Source organism: Drosophila santomea, chromosome X (assembly GCF_016746245.2).
Source record: "Drosophila santomea strain STO CAGO 1482 chromosome X, Prin_Dsan_1.1, whole genome shotgun sequence".
NCBI lineage: Eukaryota > Metazoa > Arthropoda > Insecta > Diptera > Drosophilidae > Drosophila > Drosophila santomea.
Window position 1 is genome coordinate 11,848,877 of NC_053021.2, and position 23,657 is coordinate 11,872,533.

The 23,657-nt window shown below is 47.5% G+C and overlaps 3 protein-coding genes across 8 annotated transcripts; 2 read left to right on the forward strand and 1 right to left on the reverse strand.

Moving 5' to 3' along the window:
* Positions 1–564: 564 nt before the first annotated feature.
* Positions 565–12,650, forward strand: LOC120455082 (homeobox protein unc-42). 2 transcript variants are annotated; one of them, XM_039640946.1, is made up of 7 exons: positions 565–574; positions 833–2,206; positions 5,659–5,837; positions 6,742–6,849; positions 11,364–11,540; positions 11,612–11,729; positions 12,457–12,650. In XM_039640946.1, the coding sequence occupies exons 1-7, from the start codon at positions 565–567 to the stop codon at positions 12,561–12,563; spliced, it is 2,073 nt and encodes a 690-aa protein (XP_039496880.1). In that variant the 3' UTR covers positions 12,564–12,650. The 2 variants fall into 2 exon arrangements, with proteins under 2 accessions (XP_039496880.1, XP_039496881.1); XM_039640947.1 differs by lacking the exon at positions 565–574 and having other exon boundaries at positions 1,801–2,206; positions 11,612–11,717.
* Positions 12,651–13,959: 1,309 nt separating this feature from the next.
* On the forward strand, positions 13,960–14,694 carry LOC120455095 (deubiquitinase DESI2). Its single transcript, XM_039640972.2, has one exon. The coding sequence runs from the start codon at positions 14,082–14,084 to the stop codon at positions 14,640–14,642; it is 561 nt and encodes a 186-aa protein (XP_039496906.1). The 5' UTR covers positions 13,960–14,081; the 3' UTR covers positions 14,643–14,694.
* LOC120455078 (REST corepressor) lies at positions 14,661–23,479 on the reverse strand. Of its 5 annotated transcripts, none has more exons than XM_039640938.2 (11): positions 23,182–23,479; positions 22,288–22,600; positions 22,169–22,216; positions 21,974–22,108; positions 21,675–21,889; positions 21,440–21,613; positions 18,009–18,553; positions 17,565–17,778; positions 16,599–16,787; positions 15,810–16,532; positions 14,661–15,737 (listed from the first exon to the last, which is right to left on the reverse strand). In XM_039640938.2, exons 2-11 carry the CDS (start codon positions 22,505–22,507, stop codon positions 15,642–15,644), a joined length of 2,559 nt encoding a protein of 852 aa, XP_039496872.1. In that variant the 5' UTR covers positions 22,508–22,600; positions 23,182–23,479; the 3' UTR covers positions 14,661–15,641. The 5 variants fall into 5 exon arrangements, with proteins under 5 accessions (XP_039496872.1, XP_039496871.1, XP_039496873.1 ...); XM_039640937.2 differs by having other exon boundaries at positions 22,959–23,479; XM_039640939.1 differs by lacking the exons at positions 17,565–17,778; positions 18,009–18,553 and having other exon boundaries at positions 22,959–23,476.
* Between the last annotated feature and the right edge of the window lie 178 nt (positions 23,480–23,657).

The window sequence follows — 23,657 nt, forward strand, 5'->3', positions numbered from 1 at the left end:
AATTTTGTATGTTGCCTGAAATTGTATATCATTTTAAGTTTGATCGGCCGAGAATACGTATCGCCGTGCCTGCGTTAACCAGCCAGCAGCAGCTACAACAACTACAACAACAACAAGAGCAACAGCAACAAGAGCAGGAACAACAACAACAGGATAACAAAGGAGCAGAGAATAGAATACCGAATACAAAACACACAAAAATAAGCAAGAAGGACGAAGGACGAAGTTGAAAGCAAGTGGAGACGGAATTTGTTATCATCTTGAACTCGCGCACACGCACACACACACACGAGCACACACACACACCCATACACACACACACGCATAGCCAGGAATAGAAGGAGTGCTCCTCCGCTGCTGCTCCTTCTGCTTGTGCTTCTTCTTGCGCCGTGCTCCTTGCTCCTGGGGACCAAAAGGACGAAAGCACCGCAGTTGAAAAACAAACAGCCATAGTTGCTGCAGCGGCTCCCGGCACAGCGGTACACCAACAATTGTCCAGCGGACGGAATACGCACGCCAATACGCCAATACGCTAGTACGCTAGTACGCCAATACGCCATCCCGATGATTCGCGGTACCGGTACCGCATCCTGATCTCTACCCAGATCCGATATATATATACATATATCCGATAGATATATAGATAAATACTATAGCGACTGTTGTCGGATTTTTTTGAATGTGTCGTGTTGAAGTGCTCATCCCTTTGCCGTCGGCGGGCAGTGCTCCCAAGTGCCAAACCAAGTGCTAAATTGAACAGCAGATTGAACAGCAGTTCGCAGTTTGCAGTTTGCAGTTTGCAGTTTGCAGTTTGCAGTTTTCGGATACAAAGCCACATCCTGTGCGTTATCCTCGAGGCCCCTCCGCTCGCCGAAGGCCCCGCCGCACCGCCACAAAATTCGATCAATCAAAACGGGAGCGCGTTCGCCGCGAGACAGCTTCCAGTTGGATTACTCAATCGACTTCTTCAAGACGTATATCGATACGCAGCGTTTCTACGCCGGCCACAAGTTGGATTTCAAACATCAGAGTTGCGCCGGCGGCCCTGGTTCCGGTGGTGCTGGTGGTCCTGGTCCTGGTGGTGGTGGTGGTGGTGGCGCCTCCGGAGGAGTCGTCGTCGGCGGCGGCACCAGCAACAGCAACAATCCAGCAGCAGCGCAACAGCAGCAACAGCAGCAGCAGCAACAACAGCAGCAGCAGCAACAACAGCAGCAGCAGCAGTCCGGCGGTAATAATCCCAGCAACGGCAACAACACCGCCGCCGCCCTGTCCCTCGCCCATCCGCACGCCCACGCCAGCCACGCCCACAGCAGTCACGCCCACAGCAGCCACGCCCACGCCCTAGCGATAGCCCACGGTCATCACGGCCTGCTGCCGTCGGTGGTCCCGCAGCAGCAGCAGCAACAACAGCAGCAACAGCAGCAGGCGCAACAGTTGCCGCCGGGCGTTGGAGTTGCCAGCCCGCTGCAGCAACAGCAGCAGCAGCAACAACAGCAGCAGCAGCAGCAACAGCAACAGCAGCAGCAGCAGCAGCTGATCAACAACGGAGGCGTCTCCGCCGGCACACCCACGCTGCTCATCGGCAACGGACCCAGCTCGTCCGGAGCGGGAACAGGATCGGTTTCGGCCGCAGCAGCAGCAGCAGCAGCGGCAGCCGCAGCAGCCTCCTCCTCCTCCTCGTCACTACCGCACGTGGCGCCACACAGCCTGGGGCTGAGTCCGCAGTCGAGCGCCGATTCGCAGCAGTTCAACATCTTTCCGGCGATCTTCAGCCGCCAGCTGAACTTCTCGGCCGGCGGGCAGGGCGGCAAGCTGAGCATGGACGAGCTGCGTCCGAATCTGGTCGGCGGACTGCTGGGGCTGCAGCAGGGCCTGCTGGAGGATCACGCGAGCATGCAGCACGGCGGCGTGGGGCAGGACACCAAGTTTATGTCGTTCCAGGACCAGCGGCTGATGGGCATCGGCGGCTCGCACGAGAACCGGCTGCTCAGTTTGGCCAGCTCCGTGCAGGATACGCGCTCGCCCATCACCACGCTGGAGAAGTCGTCCTCCTCCTCGCTGAACCACCAGCGCAAGTGCAGCAGCACGCCGGAGGACTTCAGCGCCCTCTACTCCGGCCTGCCCACTCCCGGCATGGACTCGTCCTCGCACCACCACACGCCGGCCCACACGCCGCCGTCGCGCCTCTCCGATCACACCATCTCGGGTGAGTGTCCCCCGATCGCATCTGGGCTCCTAATCTGGCCACAATGGCCATCAGCCACTAGCAATTTGCCATTAGCCATTAGCAGGAAATTATCCTTTGGCACCAGCAGCACCCCTTTCCCTTCACACTTGGCCATTGAGTCCTTTGTCCTTTGACCCGTGTCCTTTGTCCTCCGCTTGTTTGTTGATGCTCGTTTGCAGCTTCCTATTACCGGCTTGTCCTCGCTTCTTTGTTCATAGCTTATCGCCAGCCACAACCGACTCCTGTGTCCTGTGTCCTGCGTCCTGTTTCTGTGTCCTGTGTCCTGTATACTGTCTCTCCACCACGCGTGGCCACTCCGCCGCAAGGATTAGTCTGCGGCACAGCTGGTCAGCCTCTAATCCCAGCGATTTGCCATTGAACAGAGCGCACTTAAGTCACAATTAAGCCACTGAGCTGTCAGGATATCCGCATGTATGCATTCGAAAGTAGGAAGGCGAGTATCTCCGCTCAGGAATCAATCCACATTGGCTCCCCATTGCTTCATCGGGTGATGTTGATGGGTTAAGGATTGCTAAGGAGATACTCAATTAACCATTTGCTAAAAAGTCGCGTAGGCATATACGGCGATTTACGTAGTGACGAAGCGCATCTGGTTCATTCTTTTCTTTCTCCTGAAAATTGGCTTTCAAACTGTCAAATCGTTTTAGCGCCTTATTTAATTCGCTTTCTTTAGCATATTAGTGATTTCATATTCCAATAAGTTAAAAAATCTCATTTCGGTAATTACTCATGCAAATAGGGTTTCTTTTTTTAATTCGCATAATATTAATAACATTTCTTACAAATTCCGTTTTAAATTGGACTTTACACGTGCGTATCACTTTGATTACTACCAAAACTCAACACTTTATTTTGGAAGTCGGTCATATTGAGTCAGTTTCCCGATTTAAGCATTGCCAATTTAAAATGGTAATATAGCTATTTAAAATTCCTATAGGAAAGTTGAAAATATTTGAGGTTCAAGTGCCCTCACTTGGAATACAGTTTTCTCTTAACTAGTTAAATCTTTAGAAGAATCCACTTTAAGATAAAATAAACAAACATATATAACCATCTTACAAATATTAATTGATTACTCACATTAGATTTCATATATTTTAAATACATTTTGGAATTTTTAAAAACTACTTGTGCAGCTGCAAGTTAAATTTATAACTATGTAAACATCTAAGCAACTTTAATTTACACTTGCTTTCATAGAGTTCTATCTCAATTCACATATAGTTGGTTATGATGTCGCATTTTTCGAATTTCAACTGATTAGCTGGGAAGATTCGGGCTCTATTCAGGGTGCTATAGAAATCTCTTCTCACCGAATTCCAACCAAATTTACATAGACTTTCGGCTAGAAGAGATTTATGTAACACCCCTGTACAATCTCATCCAACCTCATCCATCTTTGTATTTGTTATTCCGCGAGAGAAATTACGATAAATTTGATTCGGATATCATTAGGTCGTGTTTTGCATTATTCGTAGTCAACTGGATATAAATTCAACAAGCTGTTTAAGAAGTTCGATCACTAATAGTTATAAAAACTTGTATGGAATTCAACAAGATCCTCAGATTAGATGCTCCATTCACTTTTATCTTAACTAACCTACGACTAAAAGTTACGCAATATTTTATTGGGAATTTGAAAAGTGGGTATTTAACAGAGCTAAGCCGTATAGTCCAAATATAAATATATGCTTAAGTATTACAATTTTAAATCATTTCAATCATTTACAATGAAGTTAGATTTCTTTGTTATATTGGGAAGTTAAATACATTTCACTGATTCAACTTCTGGATAAGAATATTATGCATGGAGAACAGATATAACAAATATCCTTGTATTCTTTACGGCCATTTTAAAGTGGCGAAACAATGTATAAATTTTTAAGTTCAAACATATTTGTTTGAAGACATAATACTTGGACTTTGTTTTCAATCATAAATATACCCAAGCAATTTTGTTCAGGAGAAAAAACGTTGGAAAGTTTAAACATAAATGTAGATATTTTGTGCTGTTGATTGTGATCGCTTTCTAAAACTTTCTCATTTGACACGCTGCAATAAAAAATGTTTTGCAGAAGCGGACCGAATAAGAACGTTTTAAAAAGTGCATTATGTTCGAATATGTTTGCACTTTGTGTTTTATTTCATTTTGGCATAGCATTTTGCTTAAGGAGACCACTAAATTACTTGATATTCATAATATACATTACCACTTTCTCTGCCTGAATTGAAACACCATGGCTTAGATAGATGAACTTGAAAATAATGCTCTTGGAGAGTTAATGTGTTTGTGTAACAAAGTGAAACATAAGGACTTCCCATGCAAAATGTGACACTGTGGAATGTTGATTTGGAGCACTCCCTTTTCAAGGATCTTTATGACTCTTAAAATGCACCGATCCCATCAAAAAGTTGAACCCAAAAATTGGTATATTAATTAGTGCTGCATTCGAACCACTTTTGTTTGACCCTCTTTGCTGGTGCAACATCGAACATTCAACATTCAACATTCAACATTCAACATTCGCCGTTCGCCGTTCACCACGAAAGAGGCAACAGCCAACGAAGCCACACCCACAACAAGGTCAATTGCATTAGACGGCGGTCGGTTTTGGAGGTTTCGAAGGACGAGAGCCCTTGCTTAGCATAAATAACGCTATTCGCATCGTTTTATTTGCGCCTGTGATTCAATTAGGACAGCCGTATCCGTCATTTTCTACATAGTTTACATTTCGTTAACGAGCTAAGCGCGTCAATTAAGCGCCCAGAGAGCCGAAAATGCCCTACTTTGACCTTTGGCCCTTGCTTATTAGGTCGACCTCAGCCGCCAGCAGCCGCCAGTTGCCTTTTTCGTCCTGGCACGCGTCCTCCGCGAGTGGTGACTGCCTGGTAGGTCCTGGCGCGTCCTGTCGCGTCCTCACGCGTCCTGGAGAGCAGCCAGCCAGCGGATAACCAGGACTACCTCGATTAATGTGCCAGAAATTTGCATAAATTATCCCATATTGCATATTCATGCGACCGACGAACGGCGACGTGCCGCTGGAGTGCTCCGTCTGTGGCAGCCAAGTCGAAACTTTTCACCTTTTCACCTTGTCACCTTGTCACCTTTTTGCGACAATGCCAGCGTCTTGTGGCCGCAGTGCGGTGCTGTCCTGGCTATCCTGGCCATCCCCTCTGTCCAGGCTGTCCATGCTATCCAGGGTGTCCATGCTGTCCTTTCTGTCCTTACTGTCCTTACTGTCCTGGCAATTATGCAGCATTTTGCGGGGGCTTGGCCACTCGGCTTAAACGCCCCACGCATATTAAGCAGGGGGATAATGTGCGCAGCCATATTTTTCGAATGGCAACGTGTGTGTGTGTGTAGCCACCAATACTCATGCATGCACACTTACGTGTTCGTATTCCAACAGCGGAAGGCGCCTTCAAGAAGCTCAAGCCGGAACCCAACAGCGGCCTGTCGACGGTTTCCGCCGGCATCACCTCGCCCGGAAGCGGATTATCATCGCTCAGCCAGCACGCCGGCCACACCCCAACCACAGCGTCCTGCCCCACGCCCGCCCGCCGGAGACACCGCACCACATTCACACAGGTCAGTACTTGAACACAGGCTCCTACTACTGAACTCCACCAACTCTTACGGCTCCTCCGACTCCTCTGGTTCCTTGAGGGTGCAAAGCCTGCATCGCTATTGCCCCATCACCTTCATCACCGCCATCATGGCCATCATGGCCACCCACCCACTCATTCCATGGGCGAAATCTTAATTGGATTCTGTGAAGGTTACTCGTAATTAAAAACTTTGAGGCCACAAGAGCACCGAGGAGCCAACAACAAAGGGGAACGAAAGCCGGCCAGGTGCTTAATCACCAGACAGGCGGATACTAAAGTTGCAGGATAGGGATTAGGATTATGGCCTGAAAGCAGATAAATTACTTAAACAGATGCAGCATAGCAGAGATACAACGATTTCAGTTTATATCTTGTCAGTTTCTAACGAGGGTTTGGCTCAAGATTTAATTTCATTTACAGATCTTTGAATCGCTGATGCAGAGAAAAACAAGCTAATTAGTTAAATAAAACACGAGATCAACGTGTGTAAAGTATCTTGAGTTATCAATAACTAATAACTTAAATAAATTATTATTTCAAGCATAATTCAGATTCGTAGAGAACTTGAATTTCGTAGAATTAGCTTGAAAGTCACAAACACACTAGCACCAATATATGTATCTATGTGATGTTGCAATCTGATGTGACGCATGATGGAATCTATATAGCTGGGTGAGCAGCACAGTATCTGAACCTATGAAGTTGAAATAGATTTACGTTACAGCTTAGCTACAATTCAAACAAAATCAAAGGGTAATGGAGTTGCCAAAAAGCTATGACTTAATGGGTGGGATATACATACATACATACATACATACTGGAAAAAAGATGAAAATAAGCGACTCCACAACGCATTCGCCTAATTAAAATCTGCTTAATTTCAGGAACAATTAGCGGAACTGGAAGCGGCGTTCGCCAAATCGCATTATCCGGATATTTACTGCCGCGAGGAGCTGGCGCGAACCACCAAGCTGAACGAGGCGCGGATTCAAGTGAGTAGAGCCACCGAGCGAGCTATCGGTTCTAGCCCCTCGCCGGATACCCCAGTGACCCCCAACCCCAATCACTCCCAGAGTGGCAGAGCCACTTGCTCTTCACGAGCGGAGCCAATTACTGCAATTTCGATTGCAATTTCAACAGTTGTTCACGCCACAGTCACAATAATCCGAGCAGAATCCTGCCGATGGACCGCTGATGATGGTGGTGATGGTGGTGATCTTGGTCACCGATTAGCGTCCGATTATTCCGGGCGACTGGCTCGCAGTGGTGTTACTCAAGTCGGAAAATGCCCAAATGCGCCGGAAAAGACCCTAGTCCGTCTGCCTGGTTCTTTCAAGTGCGCCGCGGTAATAATTAATTTATAGTTTTATCATGACTGCGCGACAAGTGAGTGCGGCGGGGGGTACGCGATTGCAGGGCTGGGATTCTGGGTGGGAGTGGCATTTCGGCAGGGTGGATATACATCACAGGTCTCTCCGAATCCTCAAAGAAGTGCTGAGCCTGCGGTATCGAGTTACAAGGCATCCGTCGACCTTGCCAAAGTGATTTTCCAGCAAGTGCTGGCTTATCGCCTCTTTTTTTACCGGTGGCAATTGAAAAAGCAGATCAACTCCTAAGATTGCCATTAAAAGCAATGAGTATCTTTCAGCTGCAACACTTTAAAGCACTACCTTTTCATCATATCATGAAGAATACATAGGTATTCAGGAAAATGTAATACAGACTGCAGTACGAGTCAACTTCAGTCAAAAGCAGCAGCATTCTTATTTGCACTGAACAGATTTGGACTAATCATATTCTGAAGAGTCTTATATAGTGTCGATCGAAACGGAATCACTCGAGATTATTGCAATCATTGCGAGGGCACTGAGGCATGCCCCCTCCAGATTTGTGGAACAACTGTTCCCGCGCAAATTGGACACTGTAAACCGGAGTAAACAGGGAGTCTATTATCGCCGCATAAACCATATTTTTCGGCAAATGTTCAAATATTTAGCCGCTAACAACCCCCTTCCGGAAAGCCCACCCCGCCCAGTATGCACCATATACCCAGATAGATGGATAGATGGATGGATGGATGGATGGATGGATGGATGGATGGATATATACCCCCTGGTAATCCGACGATTGCTGGCAACTTGACTCTGGCACTCAGCGCCTGCCAGCGAAAACATCGTGTTGCTGTTGACAAATTTGTCGTGTATACATTTGGCTGAAAAGCGGCAAATTGATGATGATGATGATGATTACGATGATGATGATGATGATGAGGTGGGCGGGTGGAAAGGGGCGTGACTGAGCACATCTGCCTGGAAAAACCATCAGCCCATCGGAATATGTCTCATGCGCAAATTTTCGACTGCGGCAGAGGGCACATTAGCACTCATTCACTTGCCAGTCTGCGTACATATGTATGTACATATAGGTTTTTAATGAGCTGGGATCTATTTTTATATAGATACAATTTAAAGTAGAAATAAAACGGGTTTTCATTTAAAGTATAAATAAAACGGGTTTTAGCTAAGCGCTGCTAACTTTCCTGCCGAAGTTCAAAAGTATCAGTTATGGCCTTCGCATTTTTGATTTAGCTAAAAGTTTATTTTCAATTTGCTATCCAATTCAATTACTTACCACTTGTAGTTCGAAATCATGTATCATATATGTAAATATGTAAATTGCATAAACATGGATCATTCCGCTCTAGATGTTTTTAGAAACTTAAAGCAAACTTCAAGCACTTTCTCTGCCAAACTTAATTATAATTAAGTTGCATGTGTAATCAGTTTTAAAGTTTAAAAGTCTGTTTATTCTGATATGAGAAAAGAACCGGATTTAGTTAAAGAAATATTTGAGGATCTTGAAGTGAGAGGAGCCACAGATAGACAATATGTTTAAAAGCAATTTCAGGAAACAAACTTTAAACGTAGCTATTCACATAATGCCCATTTAAGATTAAGGTTAGTGGGATTTAATATGATTAAGCCTGGGATTATATGTAAAATCTGAGAATTAAATGCACTTTTTGTCATGGAGTCGTAATTAGATTCGAATGAAACCTAATTCCATTAGTTTCGCTAATTTCAAGGGGAGGCAATCCGATGGATTGAAAGAGGAGCAACAGGCGAATGGATTTGCTGAAGTCTGAAATTCCGGATATATAAACAAAAGGGGTGCACTTTTTCAAGCTTTTATTTATTTGCAGTAACAAGGCGCCAGGGTTTCTTCTTTTGTTTATGAATGATAATGATAATGAGAAGGGGAGTTTGTTATGAGAAATTCAGCACTTGTCGCCGCTGTGCCGGTAAACAAAGTTAAGTTTCAAACGCAGAATTGATATATATCCAAATCCAGATGGATATGGCTTTTATGGGCAGCAATTAGCCAGCCTTCGGATTTGTAGGTCACCGGTGGCATGGGCACCAAAATGGCATGTGCCACCTGCTGGCGGACAGGAGGTCGTCCAACCCATCCGGCAGATGGAACAAAGGCGGCCAGAATGGGCAGGTTGAAAAAATGAGAATCAAAGGGAAACACGGCTCTAAACGCGGCGAAGTGAAAAAGCCAAAATGCGAGCGCAAAATGCAAAAAAAAAAAAAAACAAACGATGGCAGCGGCTAAATTTGATTAAATGCTGAAAGTAAATTCAATTTGAATACGTTTAATTTTCATATTTCCGGCGTGGCCAGTGTGTGTGAAGTGTGTGGAGTGTGTGTGTGCATGGCTATTTGTGTTCATAATTTGCCTTCACATAATTAAAGTTTAGGCTGCTCTCCCAGCGCCACATGGCCAACTTAAAGATTGGAGCACCACTATGCCACCACACTGCCATATCACAATACCACCCTAGCACCCAACCAACCATTCGACTAGAGGAGCCCATCATTGCCTCTTTGGAGGCGAGCGAAAATGTTGGCTAAAATCGAATTTCCCTTCGATTTTGTTTGTTCTTGTTTGGCCCACGGATGTATGTGCATGTACATACATATGTATGTACGGATGAGAGTGTGCCATCAAATGTATCCTTAATTGAGTTTCTCCACCCATCCAAAGCACACCCACAGCACACCCACAGCACACACACAGCACACACACACAGCTGGTGCTGGAATTGAACGACAGATAGACAGAGCTCCATCGAATCATTCAGACAACGCATTTTCCACCCTCGAACTGGAGCCATCCCATCATAGTGTGCCGTGCTATGGCATAGTATACCATCATCCTTACATGGCCGCCGCTGGTTGAGAGCATTATGTTGCAGGGTGTCCTTGCTGGCATTTTTATGCTGGCAGAGTCAGTGGCAGCCAACCAAACGAAACCGAACGACCCATCAAGTGGGCGCTGAAAACAACCCCCGAAAGGCAGTGCTTTTCGTTTAAAGGCTCCAACTTCTGGGGAAAACCCCACCCCATGCCACCCAATGCCACCCACTCGGCGCCACTCGAAAACCCAACAGATATGTACGTGTACATAGTCATGGACAAAGATAATAATAATGATAAAATAAATAAGAAAATGAAAGGAGAAAAAATCGAAGGACCGTCCTGAAGTCTGGGCGCCGCCATTACAGCTCTTCGTCCTCTGCCACCCCCAGGACACCATCGCCATCCTCCATCCTCCATCCTCCATCCTCCATCCTCCATCCTCCATCCTCCATCCTCCATCCTCCATCCTCCATCCTCCATTCTCCATCCTCCGTTCTCCGTTCTCCATCCACCATTCACCATCCACCATCCTGCCCCCGCACTCCGCTAAGTAACTCAAAGCAAGCTGAGCTGCTTCCAAAATGTCGGAAATTTCTACACACCATCCCATGCCATCCCATGCCATCCCATGCCATCCGTCCCGGCTGTCTTGTTGCCTAGTGGAGAGCCCTGCTTTCATCTTGGCAATTTCTTTTCGCCATCATGGAAAAAAAGGGAGGCAGGATGTTGGGACGGGGCAATGGGGCTCCTTCATCATCGTGGGGACGCCGACGACTGTCTTTAATAATATCTAAACAGAGCAGGCGGCCTGTCCCACACCCCATGCTCGCCCACTCACTTAGAGCAGCATCCCACATCCCAGCATCCGAGCATCCCAGCATCCAAGAAACAGGACCAAGGACCAAAGAGCCAGAACCCAGAACCCAGAACCCAAGACCAGAGACTCAGGACCAGAGACCCTCGCAGCAAACAGCGTCGTCAACTTATTTTCAATTTCAATTTAGTAGATTTTTTCACTCATAAGACGTTGGCATCATCAACGTCCTGAGCCAGAGGCAAAGAAAGCAGGAGTGGGAGGAGTAGGAGAAGCTGGCTGGGTTCTGGGCCAAAAGAGGAGCAGGGTTTTCCATTTAGCCTCGCCTTCTTATGCCATCATTACGGCTCTGCCCGCCCGAGTGTTTTTCAAAGCGAATCGAGCTTAAAGGGTCCTTTGGCTAGAGATTCACTCACACACACACACACACATGCACACCATTTTCTGGGCATTAAGTAACATCCATATCCTTTCTGGCGACTTGCAGGTCTGGTTTCAGAACCGGCGGGCCAAGTACCGCAAGCAGGAGAAGCAGCTGCAGAAGGCGCTGGCACCGTCTGTGATCCCATCCTGCAACGGGATGATGCGGAACATCCAGGGCTACAGCGTCTCGCGCGGCTATCAGCCGTATCCGCACCACAACACCATGAATCGCTATCCCCAGGTGAGTAACATGCTCCATGGTCACCTACCTACCTTATAGCCCAACTGACGACTCATGTGCATGTCTTGCAGGACCTGTTCCAAATGGGCGCCTCCTCGTATCCGGGCATGACGCAGCCGTTCTCCATGGCGCACAGCACGAACATGGGCTCCGTTGGGGTGCGTCAGGACTCGATGGGTGAGTTCCACGGTACGAATTCTTCCCTTTTCCCTATCCAAGGACACCTTGCCACTTCGAGCTGCACACTTTCACTTGCACTTGCACTTGCTTTTCCAATCGGAATTGGATTTTCACTGTGATGGTCCAACCGCTTCTGGCTGCGGTCTGAGTTGGAATGATCAGGGTGCTCTGGAGATCGGCAGATCGCACCTTGGACGATCGATACTCGCGATTCCCAATACCCAATTGCCGAAGCTTGGAGCCGGGTTCGGCCTGCTCGTGGACACGAGCTTCTTCTGTCGCGACAGAATCTCATGTTGCGTAAGAGGGAGTGCTCCCCTTGCTCCCCTCGCTGCCAGCTCCCCCAAGATTGCCCCTTCCAAATCCCTGGTGCGTAAGCAAATTTCCGCTGAAGTCCGACGTTGTTTATCGGTGTCCAGGCCAGTGGCGCCTTTGCAGATTGGGTTACTCAGCTGATTTCACGTAATCAGGCACAAGAGGCGCCTTGAAGGTGACCTGCCGGATGTGAAGAAGCAGCGCAGTGAAATGAGTTTCCGGCCAAGGAAAAGCCCGTGTCTTCGTCTCCGGGTCATGTGAAGTAGTGTAGCTCGGAGTTTCCGCACCACGGAAATGCAAGGTGTCTGCAAGATTCTGTTTCTGATTCTGTTTCTGATTCAGATTTAGATTCAGATTCTGATACTCGTACACACAAGGTAATTGAATAAATGGAATTCTCGTTTCCCCATCTTCCACGCAGGCATGTCGCCGGAGGACGAGTGGTACAACAAGAGCCTGTCCGCCCTGCGGATGAACTCGTCGCATCATCCCAACCTGTCAGCCCCCATGCTGCAGTACCAGACATAATCAAAGACCTTTGACGACTTCTTTTAAAAGATCGCGCCTTAATGGCCCTTTGGGGCGCGGTGTTTTAGGGTGGAGTGCGTCAATCGATGTCCTGCAGCAGCCACAAATCTCTCTGTCTATATCTATGCATATATATATATCGCTGTATATACATATGTACATAGTATATATACCAGTCATTAGTCTACGCCCCATCCTGGAATCGGATCAGGATCAGGATCAGATTGGAATCGGTTCGGATCGGATCGGATCGGATCGGATCGGGATAAGGATCGAAAGGAAGGGCGCCATCGTTCAGCTCTGGGCGGGATTTACTCATAAGACTTGTTGATATTATTCTGTTTAATCTTTTTGTTTTTTTTTTTTTTTTTTTGATTTGGTTTTGACAACCAGATCCAAATCGAATAATGGGGTAGAGGTAGAGGTAAAGGTAGAGATAAAGATAGAGATAGAGCTACGTACATAGAGCCAGAGTCGGAGGTAAACAAATGCGAGCGAAAGTGGATATTGTAATAGGCAACTAGTCATAGTATCTAAGCAAATTGTGTATTGAGATTTTATCGTGGCATTATAAAAAGTAACGTAACGCGCGCATCAGGCGCATATATAAATTTAAATAAATATACTAAAATATGTACTAGCGATAGCATAAGTCAGGTTGCTTAGCCCCTCCCCGTGGAAAACGTGGCAAGCGTGGAAAGTGGAGCCCAGTCTGATCTGATCCGGTCTGGTTGGATCTGCTCCTAGCTCCCAGCTCCTAGCTCCTAGCTCCGGGCTCCTAGCTCCGGGCTCCATGCATGCAACTCTTTGGTTGCTTCTACCGACTTTTCATTGCCTGCTCACTATTCATTAATATAGCTTACTCAACATACGACGTACATATAGCAGCTCCCACTCCCACTCCTAATCCCACTGCATCCCGGACCCACCACTATCACCACCACATCCACCAGCATCCAACCACACATAGACCCGAAATGCACAGGAATCCAAAGCAGGCATCCGCAAGCCAAAACCCAAACGAATTAAACTACAAACTTTCTAACTAATTCAAGGTGTGTCGAACTAATTATAAGATGATTTTTTTTAGCTAAGCAATGCATTAACGAGTTATATTTAATAATAATTATAAACAAAACCAAAACCAAAAGCGAAAGCGAAAAAAAAACACACGGAAACCAATAAAATACATCACCTATATATATTTAAATACGAGAAAAACAAGCCAAACGAAAACTACAAGACGCATGTTTAACAAATTATGCCAGACACAGCAAGAATGGAAATAATAAAAATATTTAAAAATCACACTGCAGCAGTGCATTATTAATAGTATGGTAGTATAGTGTAATAGTTGCTATTATAAACTTTTATCTTGAATGGCAAGTTTCTGGTTTCCCAGGAGGCGATGGCTGAGAACTCGAACTCAAACTGAAACTTCACATGTTTAAATTCCAAGTTGCAAGTGCCAACTGCCAAGGTGTCAAGTGAGGAGTGCCGATATCCAATTTCCGTGAGATGTTCCAAGGCCTGCGGAGGATGACCTGCCTGGGCGGCGACAGGGAGAGCAGTCACGAGGACATGCTGCACAGGGAGCCGGTGGTGCTGAACGTGTACGACCTGGTCACCACCAACGACTACACGATTGCGCTGGGCGTGGGCTTCTTCCACTCGGGCGTCCAGCTGTACGGGCGGGAGTACGGATTTGGTGGGCACGAGTTCCCCATTTCGGGCATCTTCGAGATCGAGCCCTGCAATGCCCAGGAGGAGCTGGGCGAGCACTTCCGCTACCGGGAGAGCATTCTGCTGGGCTACACGCACTTCAGCTGCGCGGACGTGAGCCGCATCGTCGACCAGCTGGGCCAGAAGTTCCCCGGGAACAGCTACCACCTGACCAGCAAGAACTGCAACCACTTCTCCAACTGCCTGGCGCACCTCGTCTGTGGCCACAAGATTCCCGGCTGGGTCAACCGACTGGCCTACCTCATCACCTGCGTGCCGTTCCTCGAGCGCTGTGTGGTCACCAGACCGCCGCATTACCCTCACTACCGTCGATTCCACGAGTCCCAGCAGCGCTAGCAACAACACGAATGTGAATTATATTTATATTATATTTATTGTTAACAACTCATTGGACAGCGACTCGTGCGAGAGGCGTCCGAGGTGTGCAAACTTCTTATTCAGACCACTTTTACTAAGAACAGGGAAATCGAGTTTCGTAGGCCAGTAGATACGATACTTAGGATACTAGTAGAGTAGATACTAGGGTTTAGTACGATTGAGTTTCGTCTGCCACAACATTCATCGCATTACATTATAGATTGTTTTCCTAAATGGATAGCGCTGCTTGTATACATACAATGGTGTGGTTGCATACCAGGGCATACACCATAATTAGCCTAACAGAAACTCGTTGCTGAAGTGGTGAGGCCGGATGGGTGATATTCCAGATTGTATTACGTGGAATTACTCGTTATATGCTAAGTAATGTCACGGAAAAAAAAAATTGGATGACGGTTAAGGTTAAGAATTTACACGTGTACAACTCATAATCATAGTTTTTTCATACATAATCTCGCATTCTTAGTTTTGTGTGGTCTACGTATCTGCGATCCGCCGTTGGAAAGTATCTGTATCTTATCCGCCCATTCAAGTGCATTCAAAATATCTCTGACCTATACAAATTCTGTGAAAGATACATCGTTACTCCTTCAGCGGTTCAGCTCCGTCAAAAAAGTCAAAGATTACGCAAGTGAGTTGAAGTGCCTATGTATATGTACGATCCCCGATTGAGAGGTGTGTAATATGCCGAATCGTCTCAATGTTACCCCAAATACAAACGAACTAACTTCTACAAGCCTAGATGCAAAGCCGTGATGCTTTTTACGATAAATGCGTCCCAAGTTTACAAGACAATTAGGAAAAAAAAAAAAAGAACTAATCCAACGATCAACCGCATGGCCGGCTGCACAGTTCTTGGACGTTGCCACCAACATCAAGCTATGTTATGTATCGGTATATATCTATGCGTGCATATATATCGCGAGTGAACACGTCCCCGGCGCCGCAGGAACCTCCTCACTTGGCCAGGAACTCTGCGCCGCCTCCGACTCCGCCGCCTCCGCCGCTGCTGCTGAGCGCGATTTTCTTGACCGGTGGCTGCTCAGCGACGGGCTGTGGAGAGAAGAGAGAAAAGAGGAATGTAAGTATAATGGAGCAACTAGAGCAGCAGTAAGATGAACCCACCAATGCGGAGCCGTCCCGCTTGCTGGCTGAATTGGCAGTGGGGCTTCCGCCCGTTGCAGCTCCTGTGGTTACGATCCCGCTCGCGGGATTGGACTTCTGAGCGGCCAACTCCTCGCCGCTGGCTTGCGACTTGGGTGCGGGCGCAGGACTTGCGATGGACAGTGAGGACGAGCCGGTGGCTGCGGCAGGTCCAGTGGTGACAACGTCGCTGCTCGAGTTCGTGGCCGTGTCAGACTCATCTGTAATGGTGATTGTAGCACTGCTGCTGGGCTTGCTGGCGGTGGTGGCGGCAACGGCGCCGCCAGTAGCTGTGCTGGAGCTACCGCTGGTTGCCACAGTGGGCGCGTTATCCGCTGCCTCGGCCACTACAGTCTTGAGCGCAGCCACGCCCAGCTCCGGCTTCTTTGGGTCCTCCTTTTTGGGCAATGATTCCGGGATGGCCTCGACCCCGTTGTTGCTGGTTTCGGTGGACTGTTTTCTGTCTGCCGTCGCACTCGTGGCGGATGCGGCATCAGCCGCACTGGGCGCAGATGCGGTTGCTGTGGCAGCTGCAGCTGCAGCTGCGTCGACAGCAGGCTCGCTCTGTTCCTCCGCGCCCGACTCCTCGGACTTGCCAGCCTCGTACTCCTTGACGATCTGGTCGAGATTGTAGCGGCGCCGATTGTTCAAGTAGAAGGTGCGCACATGCGCCTCCGTTTTGGTGGTCACCAGCTTGGCAATCATCTGCAATCATCAAAAGAGCAGATTAGTCGCCATTCGGCGGGTAAACACAAGGTAGTAATCACTTACAGGAAAGTTCTTTCCGTACTCGCGGATCGCGAGCAGAGCCACTTGGATCTCGTCTGGCAACCATCGGGCGGAGATGCGCGGTTGGGCAGGTTCGGTGTTGGCTGCCGCCGTCTTGGAAACCACATCGTCCACATTGATGGAGTCGCACTCCTTGTCCAGCTGCTCCATCATTTGCCTATTCTTCTGTATCTGAAATGGGTCAGGGTGCAGGGGGGCATTCAGTTGAAAGTTGTCAGTGGGGCAATTTGCGTTGAGTGGTTGAGTGGTTGAGATTAGGGGATGTGTGTGTGTGTGAGTGTGTGTGAATATGAAATGCAGTGTATGGGGATGTGTGTAATGCATTCTGTGGTGGCACTGCTCGCAAGGAATGCAGTTTAATACTTTACTGTGCAATATAAACTGAACAGCTTCTCCATAAGTCGATTATCTTATGTACTTTGGTTTGACAGTCTTTTCATGACCTAGTGCTCATGACATTTCTTTTGAGTTCTTAATTCTTAGGGAATATATGACTAACATAACCCTATAAAACTAATTTGATTGCATCTGTTAGATTTCAACAATACATATCAAGTATAGACCTCCAACTATTTGATTTTAAGGATATCGTCGCTGCAACCAAAGACCAACATAATCATACAATTACTTCGTCTTTGGTACAACATAGCTTGCAAACTCCAAGCTCTGATCCAGACTGGAGCACAGGATATATATTCTAATGATTGCTTGTAAGCCTTAGATATAAAGCGAATCGATCTGGATAAGAAGACATAACTCAAATAACCGATAGGGATTTCAATAAAGATGTCAGGGAGGGAGTTTGTGATTTTCATGGCAGATGGCTTGATTGCTGAGATCTCTTAGCTTATTCTACAACATCCTGTCTACATCCCCAAGTCACTCCAAGTCACTCCTATAGCTAACTTATGATATGGAACCCCAGTGCCATCGCGCTTCGGTGCTTACTTCGGCCATGAGGGCGGTGATCTTCCGATCGCGTTCCGCCAAGTAGACACTGGGAGTCTTGCAGCTGGCGAGAGCCGTGAGGTCGTCGTGGTTGATGTACATGCCCTTGGGCGGTTTGCGCTTGGATCGATCGGCAGTGGCGGCGCAGTTGTGTGTGGACCTTCGGGGAGCATTGCTCTCCGGCCCGGAAATGGGTCGCCGATTGCCCGTGCGCCTGCCGATCCCCGGATTCGCGTCGGTTTCAAGTGTGTGGTACGTGTGTGTGTGTGTGCGTGTGGGTGGGTTAATGGTCGCGACAAAGTTCAAAGTGAATGCAGCGTTTGGTTTGAATTTGATCGGGATCGTTGCGAAAGTGAGGGTGGTGGGTGGTTGGGAAGAGAGATAGAAAACTTGGCATTAGCTTGATGTCTCGGATAACTTTCGGCGTTGGCGTCATATATCTACCTCCAGTGGGTGTGACAACTCTTGCACATGCGCCCCAGCGGCGACTCGTGCAGCACATGGCAGACCACGTTGCAAATCTTGCAAAATCCGCCCACAACCAAGCGTCGCAGCAGGCCGGGATCGCCCCCCATCTCGCCGTTGTTGTTGCTGCCATTGGTGCCGATGGCAGCATCGCCGGTTAGGCCAAGTCCAAGCAACTCGTCGCCCTGCGCGTTTCCGGCGAAGAGGGACAACTGCTCGGCGTCCATATCGTTGTTGCTCGTGTTGCTGCTGTTGCTTCCGCCGCCCTGGTTGTTCTCCTCCCCGTTGTTGTTGCTGTTGCTGGTGTTGTTGCTGGTTGTGTTGATGTTGCCACCGCTGACGCTTCCGCCGCCGCTGCTGTTGTTGCTGTTGCTGTGGTTGCTGCTGATCGTGTTGGCAGTGGTGTTTGCGGGGGATGTGTTGGTGGAGTTGTTGGTGGTGGTGGTGGTGGTGGTGTTGTTGTTATTCGTTGAGGTCGTGGTGGCGTCGGTGACATTTGTGGTGCTATTGGTGCCGTGCCCCTTCTGCCCAGCCAGGATTTCATCCGCAAATGGATTCCAAATGGCGGTTGCAGATGCGGTTGCAGTTGCAGCAACGATCGCGAATGGACACCGACCAACACGCGTTTTTTTTTTTATTCGATTCGATTGGGGTTTAGGCATTTAAATTGGGTTTAACATTGGTTATTGGCAGTTCGTTTCGTTTCGTTTTGGTACGTTCGGTTTCGGACATTTTCAGATGGGGTTATTGTTTAATGGTGTGTTTTGATTGTTGGATTTGGTTTGTTCGTACCGTGAATGCAAAGAGAAGAGAAAAAACGTATGTGGTTGTTGCTTTAGTTCAGTTGGTAACACACTTAACAAGTACAAGATTGTTTTTGGGTTGTTTGTTGCTGCTCTCCGGGCTATCTCTTAATCTCGCCAACTGCACTTCAATCGATCCTTTGCCACACTCTCTCATCCCAACATCCCCACAACCCCACATAGCCGCAATACCCATTATCCCCATATACCAGTCATAGTTCCCTGACCATCCCATCCCGATCCTTCCCGGAATGAATGCCAATACAAATCGAATAGTTATAACTGTCCTAGCCCTTGAAACCCACTGCTGCCCAAAAAAATCTAAATGGGAAGTAGTGGCGTGTGGTGGGAGTGTCAGTATGTGCATATGTAACCAGACTCCAGGTTCCTCTACAAGGATGCCTGTGGAGCGAGCAGATCAAGCACTTAGCTCTTGGGTCGCTCTCTATCAAGTGTCTTATGTTTAGGTGAGATGGGAGGGTTCTTAAAAGTATATTACGAATTTGATTGGATTTAGCCGGAAATCATCGCTAACGAGAGATCAGATGCCGCAGATCAGTGGACGTGGCTGGACAAGCTTAGTTGGAGCACGGATAGAGGGATCAAGTTTTAAAGTGGTGCAGTGATAGAGGTGCAAGCAAGGAGGGCTGACAAAATAAAGGAAACTTATGGAATACATGTGTACATAGCGATAGATATAGATTTTGTGGGTTTTTTGGGGCATTGTGTGGGTTTATGTGGGTTCATGTCGTTGGATGAGTGGTGCTTGTGGATGGATGGATTGGATGGCGATTGGGAAATGGTGGAACAAAAACTCAGATGGAAATGGAAACGGAAATGGAGCAAATGCGAAACGAAACGAATCTCTATGAATAAGAAACACATATAAATTGTTGGTTTTTTGGGTTTTTGTTTAATCATTTCGCAAACAAGATATGCACTTATTAGGATTAGCATTAGGTGTGGTGATCCATCATGATTATCGTCTGTGGCAGGATGAGTTGAGAATAGAAACGAGTGCCGTTCTCCTTTCTTTCCACTCACTGTATTCAAGTATGTATGAATGTACATAATTTCGGTTTTGCTTGGTTTACTTTAATATTTAAATGCTTTAAATTAATCAATCTCGTTATATAAATTACTATTTTACGTATAATAATTTACCATTCTATTTATAATTATTTAAAAAAAATATATTTAATTTTATATACTATTTATATAGGTGTACGTGTATGAACAAAGAACAATTCTTGTTGTTGCTTTGCCTTAGTCTAGTGCCAGTCAACCTGATTTCCTGATTTGCCGATTCAACGCGATGCAAAAATGCAAAGATGCTAACTTCTGCAGCAAACCAATCAAATCAGGCCAACCTTCGCGGAATACATAATAATTCTCAAGTGTGTGTGGCGCAATCTCTGCTGTGTGCGAACGAAATCGTATCATTACTGCTTTTAAGTCTTATGGATGCTGGTCAATTATTGTTTTTGGTATTCGTTTGTGTGTGGATAATGATTGAAAATGTTATGAGATGTATGCAGGCACGGCGATTATCTGAAAAATAACGAACCAGACTTTCAAAACGACATACATCGCTGGCTGAAAATGGAGAGGATCGATCCCTGGGGGTACAGTCCACACTACCAACCGTTGGCAAGTCGGAGTTTATACCCGATACTCTGCCAACCGCGGATATCTTCAGGAATTTTTGGTTCATTAAGCGGACGGCTACTGATCACAGCTATTAGCTATTAGCAAAGTGTTCAAATGGAGGGGCAGCCTTTGAAAAACAAGGCTGATTGAAAGGATTTCAGATGCATTGTTGCGGGTCCCCACTTTCCTCGCGCCTGGATACACTCAAGAGTTTGCACTTAAGGGGTTACATGGGTTACCCAAGAATTCATTGCATTTCTATAGAATACAAGGCCAAATCGATACTTGCGTAGATAACGAAACTAAATCGAAAAGTTATAACCAGATGTTATACTCATTTTACACATACTCTAGATATGCTGATTGAACTTAGTGGCGTTAATTTGTTTAATTTTATTCGGCTAGATTATGCAAGTATTTCTTGTTTCCATAGGTGTTCAACTGCAGTGAATGTTTTTAAAGTCTTGAAAATATCCTTTAAATATTGAAGTCATTTTAAAAACGCCTGATTTCGGCTTGTGCAACACACTTAACCCCTTCGCGAAGTTAATAATACATTTTAAAATACACTTACATAGCCTATTCACAATCCTTTGTCGTGGACTATCTTACACAATTATGTTGGGGCACAATGATAACAAATTTCAGTCGCCTTAGCCTAGATTTACATACGATATCCTAGCCCTAATGCGGTAGTCTACAATCTCTTTGTGATGCGATTCTTTGTGATAAAAGCTGCCTACTTGGGCGGTTCCAGGAGGCGTCAGGGAACAGGGAGCCTACAGGGAGAGGCGAAGGAGCCGTCTCTATTTGGATGTGGTTTGTGTTTTCGAAGTTCAAAGTTCGAAGCAATTGTGTGTGGGTGAGCGAAGTGTATGCATGTGTGTGCGTGTTTATGGGCGGGATTGGGGAAGGATCTCTTGGCTTTTCGCTTAACTAGTTCTAACAGATAATTACCTTGTCATCGTTATCAGACTCCTCGTTGCTGCCCACCTCGCTGCCGTTCTCGGAGCCATCCTTGACCACCGCCTTGATGGTCTTCTCCTGGCGATCCATGGCGCTGCTGCGGTGACGCGTCTTTTTCCACGAGTAGTAGTACTTGACCAAACTGGCTATGGATTTGTCTGGCAGCTGTGGTCGAAGTTGCAGTTGCGATTAGGGGGGTTCAAAACACTATGCGCGGTTTACTCACCATCTGGCGGATCCGGTGGAAGCTCTTCCCATGGAACTGGAAGGCCTGCTCGAACAGCACCTTGTCCTCGATGGTCCACTCGTCCGGGAAGGGCGTAAAGTTGGCCAGGTCCATTACGGCCCGCTCCAGGTCGTGTTTGTGCCAAAAGAGCATGCCCAAAGCCTGTTCGCCGTTGTAGCCGTACTTTTCCTTGGCCACCGAGATGTACTCCTCCACTGAAAGGTGACAAGATGTGTCTTAGTATTCTATTCGCTTGCACAACGCATATATCAAAGTGAAACTAAGCCCCTAATACGTACATTTCAGATCGGGAATCTCCTTGGTGGGCGACCAGACGAGAAGGGCGCGTTCGTTCATCTGTTCCGGTCGCCGTTCCACCTCCGGAACGAGCGGCGGACAAACCGCCTGGTAGTCGCGTCCAACGCGGATTTTCTCTGTGAGAAGGGTATTGGTTAAATGACCACATCGTTGAGACAAAGATTTCTGCTACTCACCTTCGTACTCAGACTGCTTGGCCTTGCTCTTGCCATTCCGCTTGGTGGCTGGAAAAGAGAGAAGATACAAATAAGTGGGCTGAAGTGGAAGGAAGGCAATCCCGGGGCGTTTTACTTACAGTTGTCGTCGTCCGAGCTCTCCGGCGTGCCCGCTCCTGGCACAGCTGTGGTGGTCTTCTCGTTGGCATTGGCGTTCCCGGAGTTGCCGCTGTTGTTACCACTGCCCACGAGACTGGCGCTGTTGGTGACGCCGCCCGTGGTGTGCGTATTGGGACTGGGGCCGCGAGACCGACGCCCGTTGCGCACCACGTCCGTGGTGTTGCGCTCCGCCAACACCATCTTGTCCCGGATGAGCTGGGCGCGCTTGTTTTGCTTCTCCAGGGTGCTAGCTGTGGCCAAACACGAGCACTAGCGAACACGAGCACTGCGGAGCTGCAAGGATAGTTGGGACATGTGTTAGCGACTGATTCGGACACGGATGACAGCCGTACACTGCTCTCCGGCTGAAAAATCCAGCAAATAGAAACTCATCAGCGCGTTTGGCGAGAGTGTGCGCTTGGCGAGAGGCACTTTGCCCGCAACGAGCGCAGAAGTGCGCTGTCAAACAGATACATTCATAAGTGTGCGTGCGTCCGTGTGAGTGTGTGCGCGTGTGTGTGCGTGTGCGAGCGACGCGTGTTTAGGTGTATAGGTGAGGGCCAAGCCAGCTGAGTTTGGAAACAGCAATGCATTTGGATTTTGACTCGGGAATCCGAATCTGGCTAAACGGAGGGACTCGGAAGACGCCTACCTGGTACTCTGGTGCCCCAGAAGCACACAACCAAAGACGCTGCCACACGGATCTCACTGCACGGGCCGCTTTCGCCCGGACGCGGAACTGGAATCACTGGATGGTGATATTCTTGGCCAGAAACTCAAGTTACGGGCCGCTGCGAACGGCTGAACAGCGGAGTTGTTGCGCGCAGGTAAATGAAATCCAAACTGAAACGCGAAAAAAAAACTCGCTCGCGTACCGATTCTCTCTGGTCGTCCGTGGGCACAGCGCACTTTGTCGCCGACGACCGCAGTTCAGCTTTGTCTGTCGGTTGATCCGATTTTTTGCCCTCGCCTGGCTCCTCGACAGACGGCCCCTTGGATTATCCTATCCCCGTTTTTGCTGGAGATCGAGAAAAGGCTTTGCTTGCCTCTTTTTTAAGCACACTCTCAACACTTTTACGAAAATATACGGCAGAAAACTGAGCAAATGCCCAAAGTTAATTTAAACTGTGGCTGTAGCAGCCACGGTTGCAAGGGATACACAAACTATCGATTATGCCGCTTCGATACTTCGTTTCTGCGCTGATCAGGGATGCCATCCCGCAGGCTGTACTGAAATTCGAGCAAGCCGATTTATCGACATTCGACATCAGCCTATCCTCAGCCGACCTTCGTGTAGATTTCACACTATAAGTGTCATGTAAGCTTAGTATGCTTACATGCAAGTTTGCCT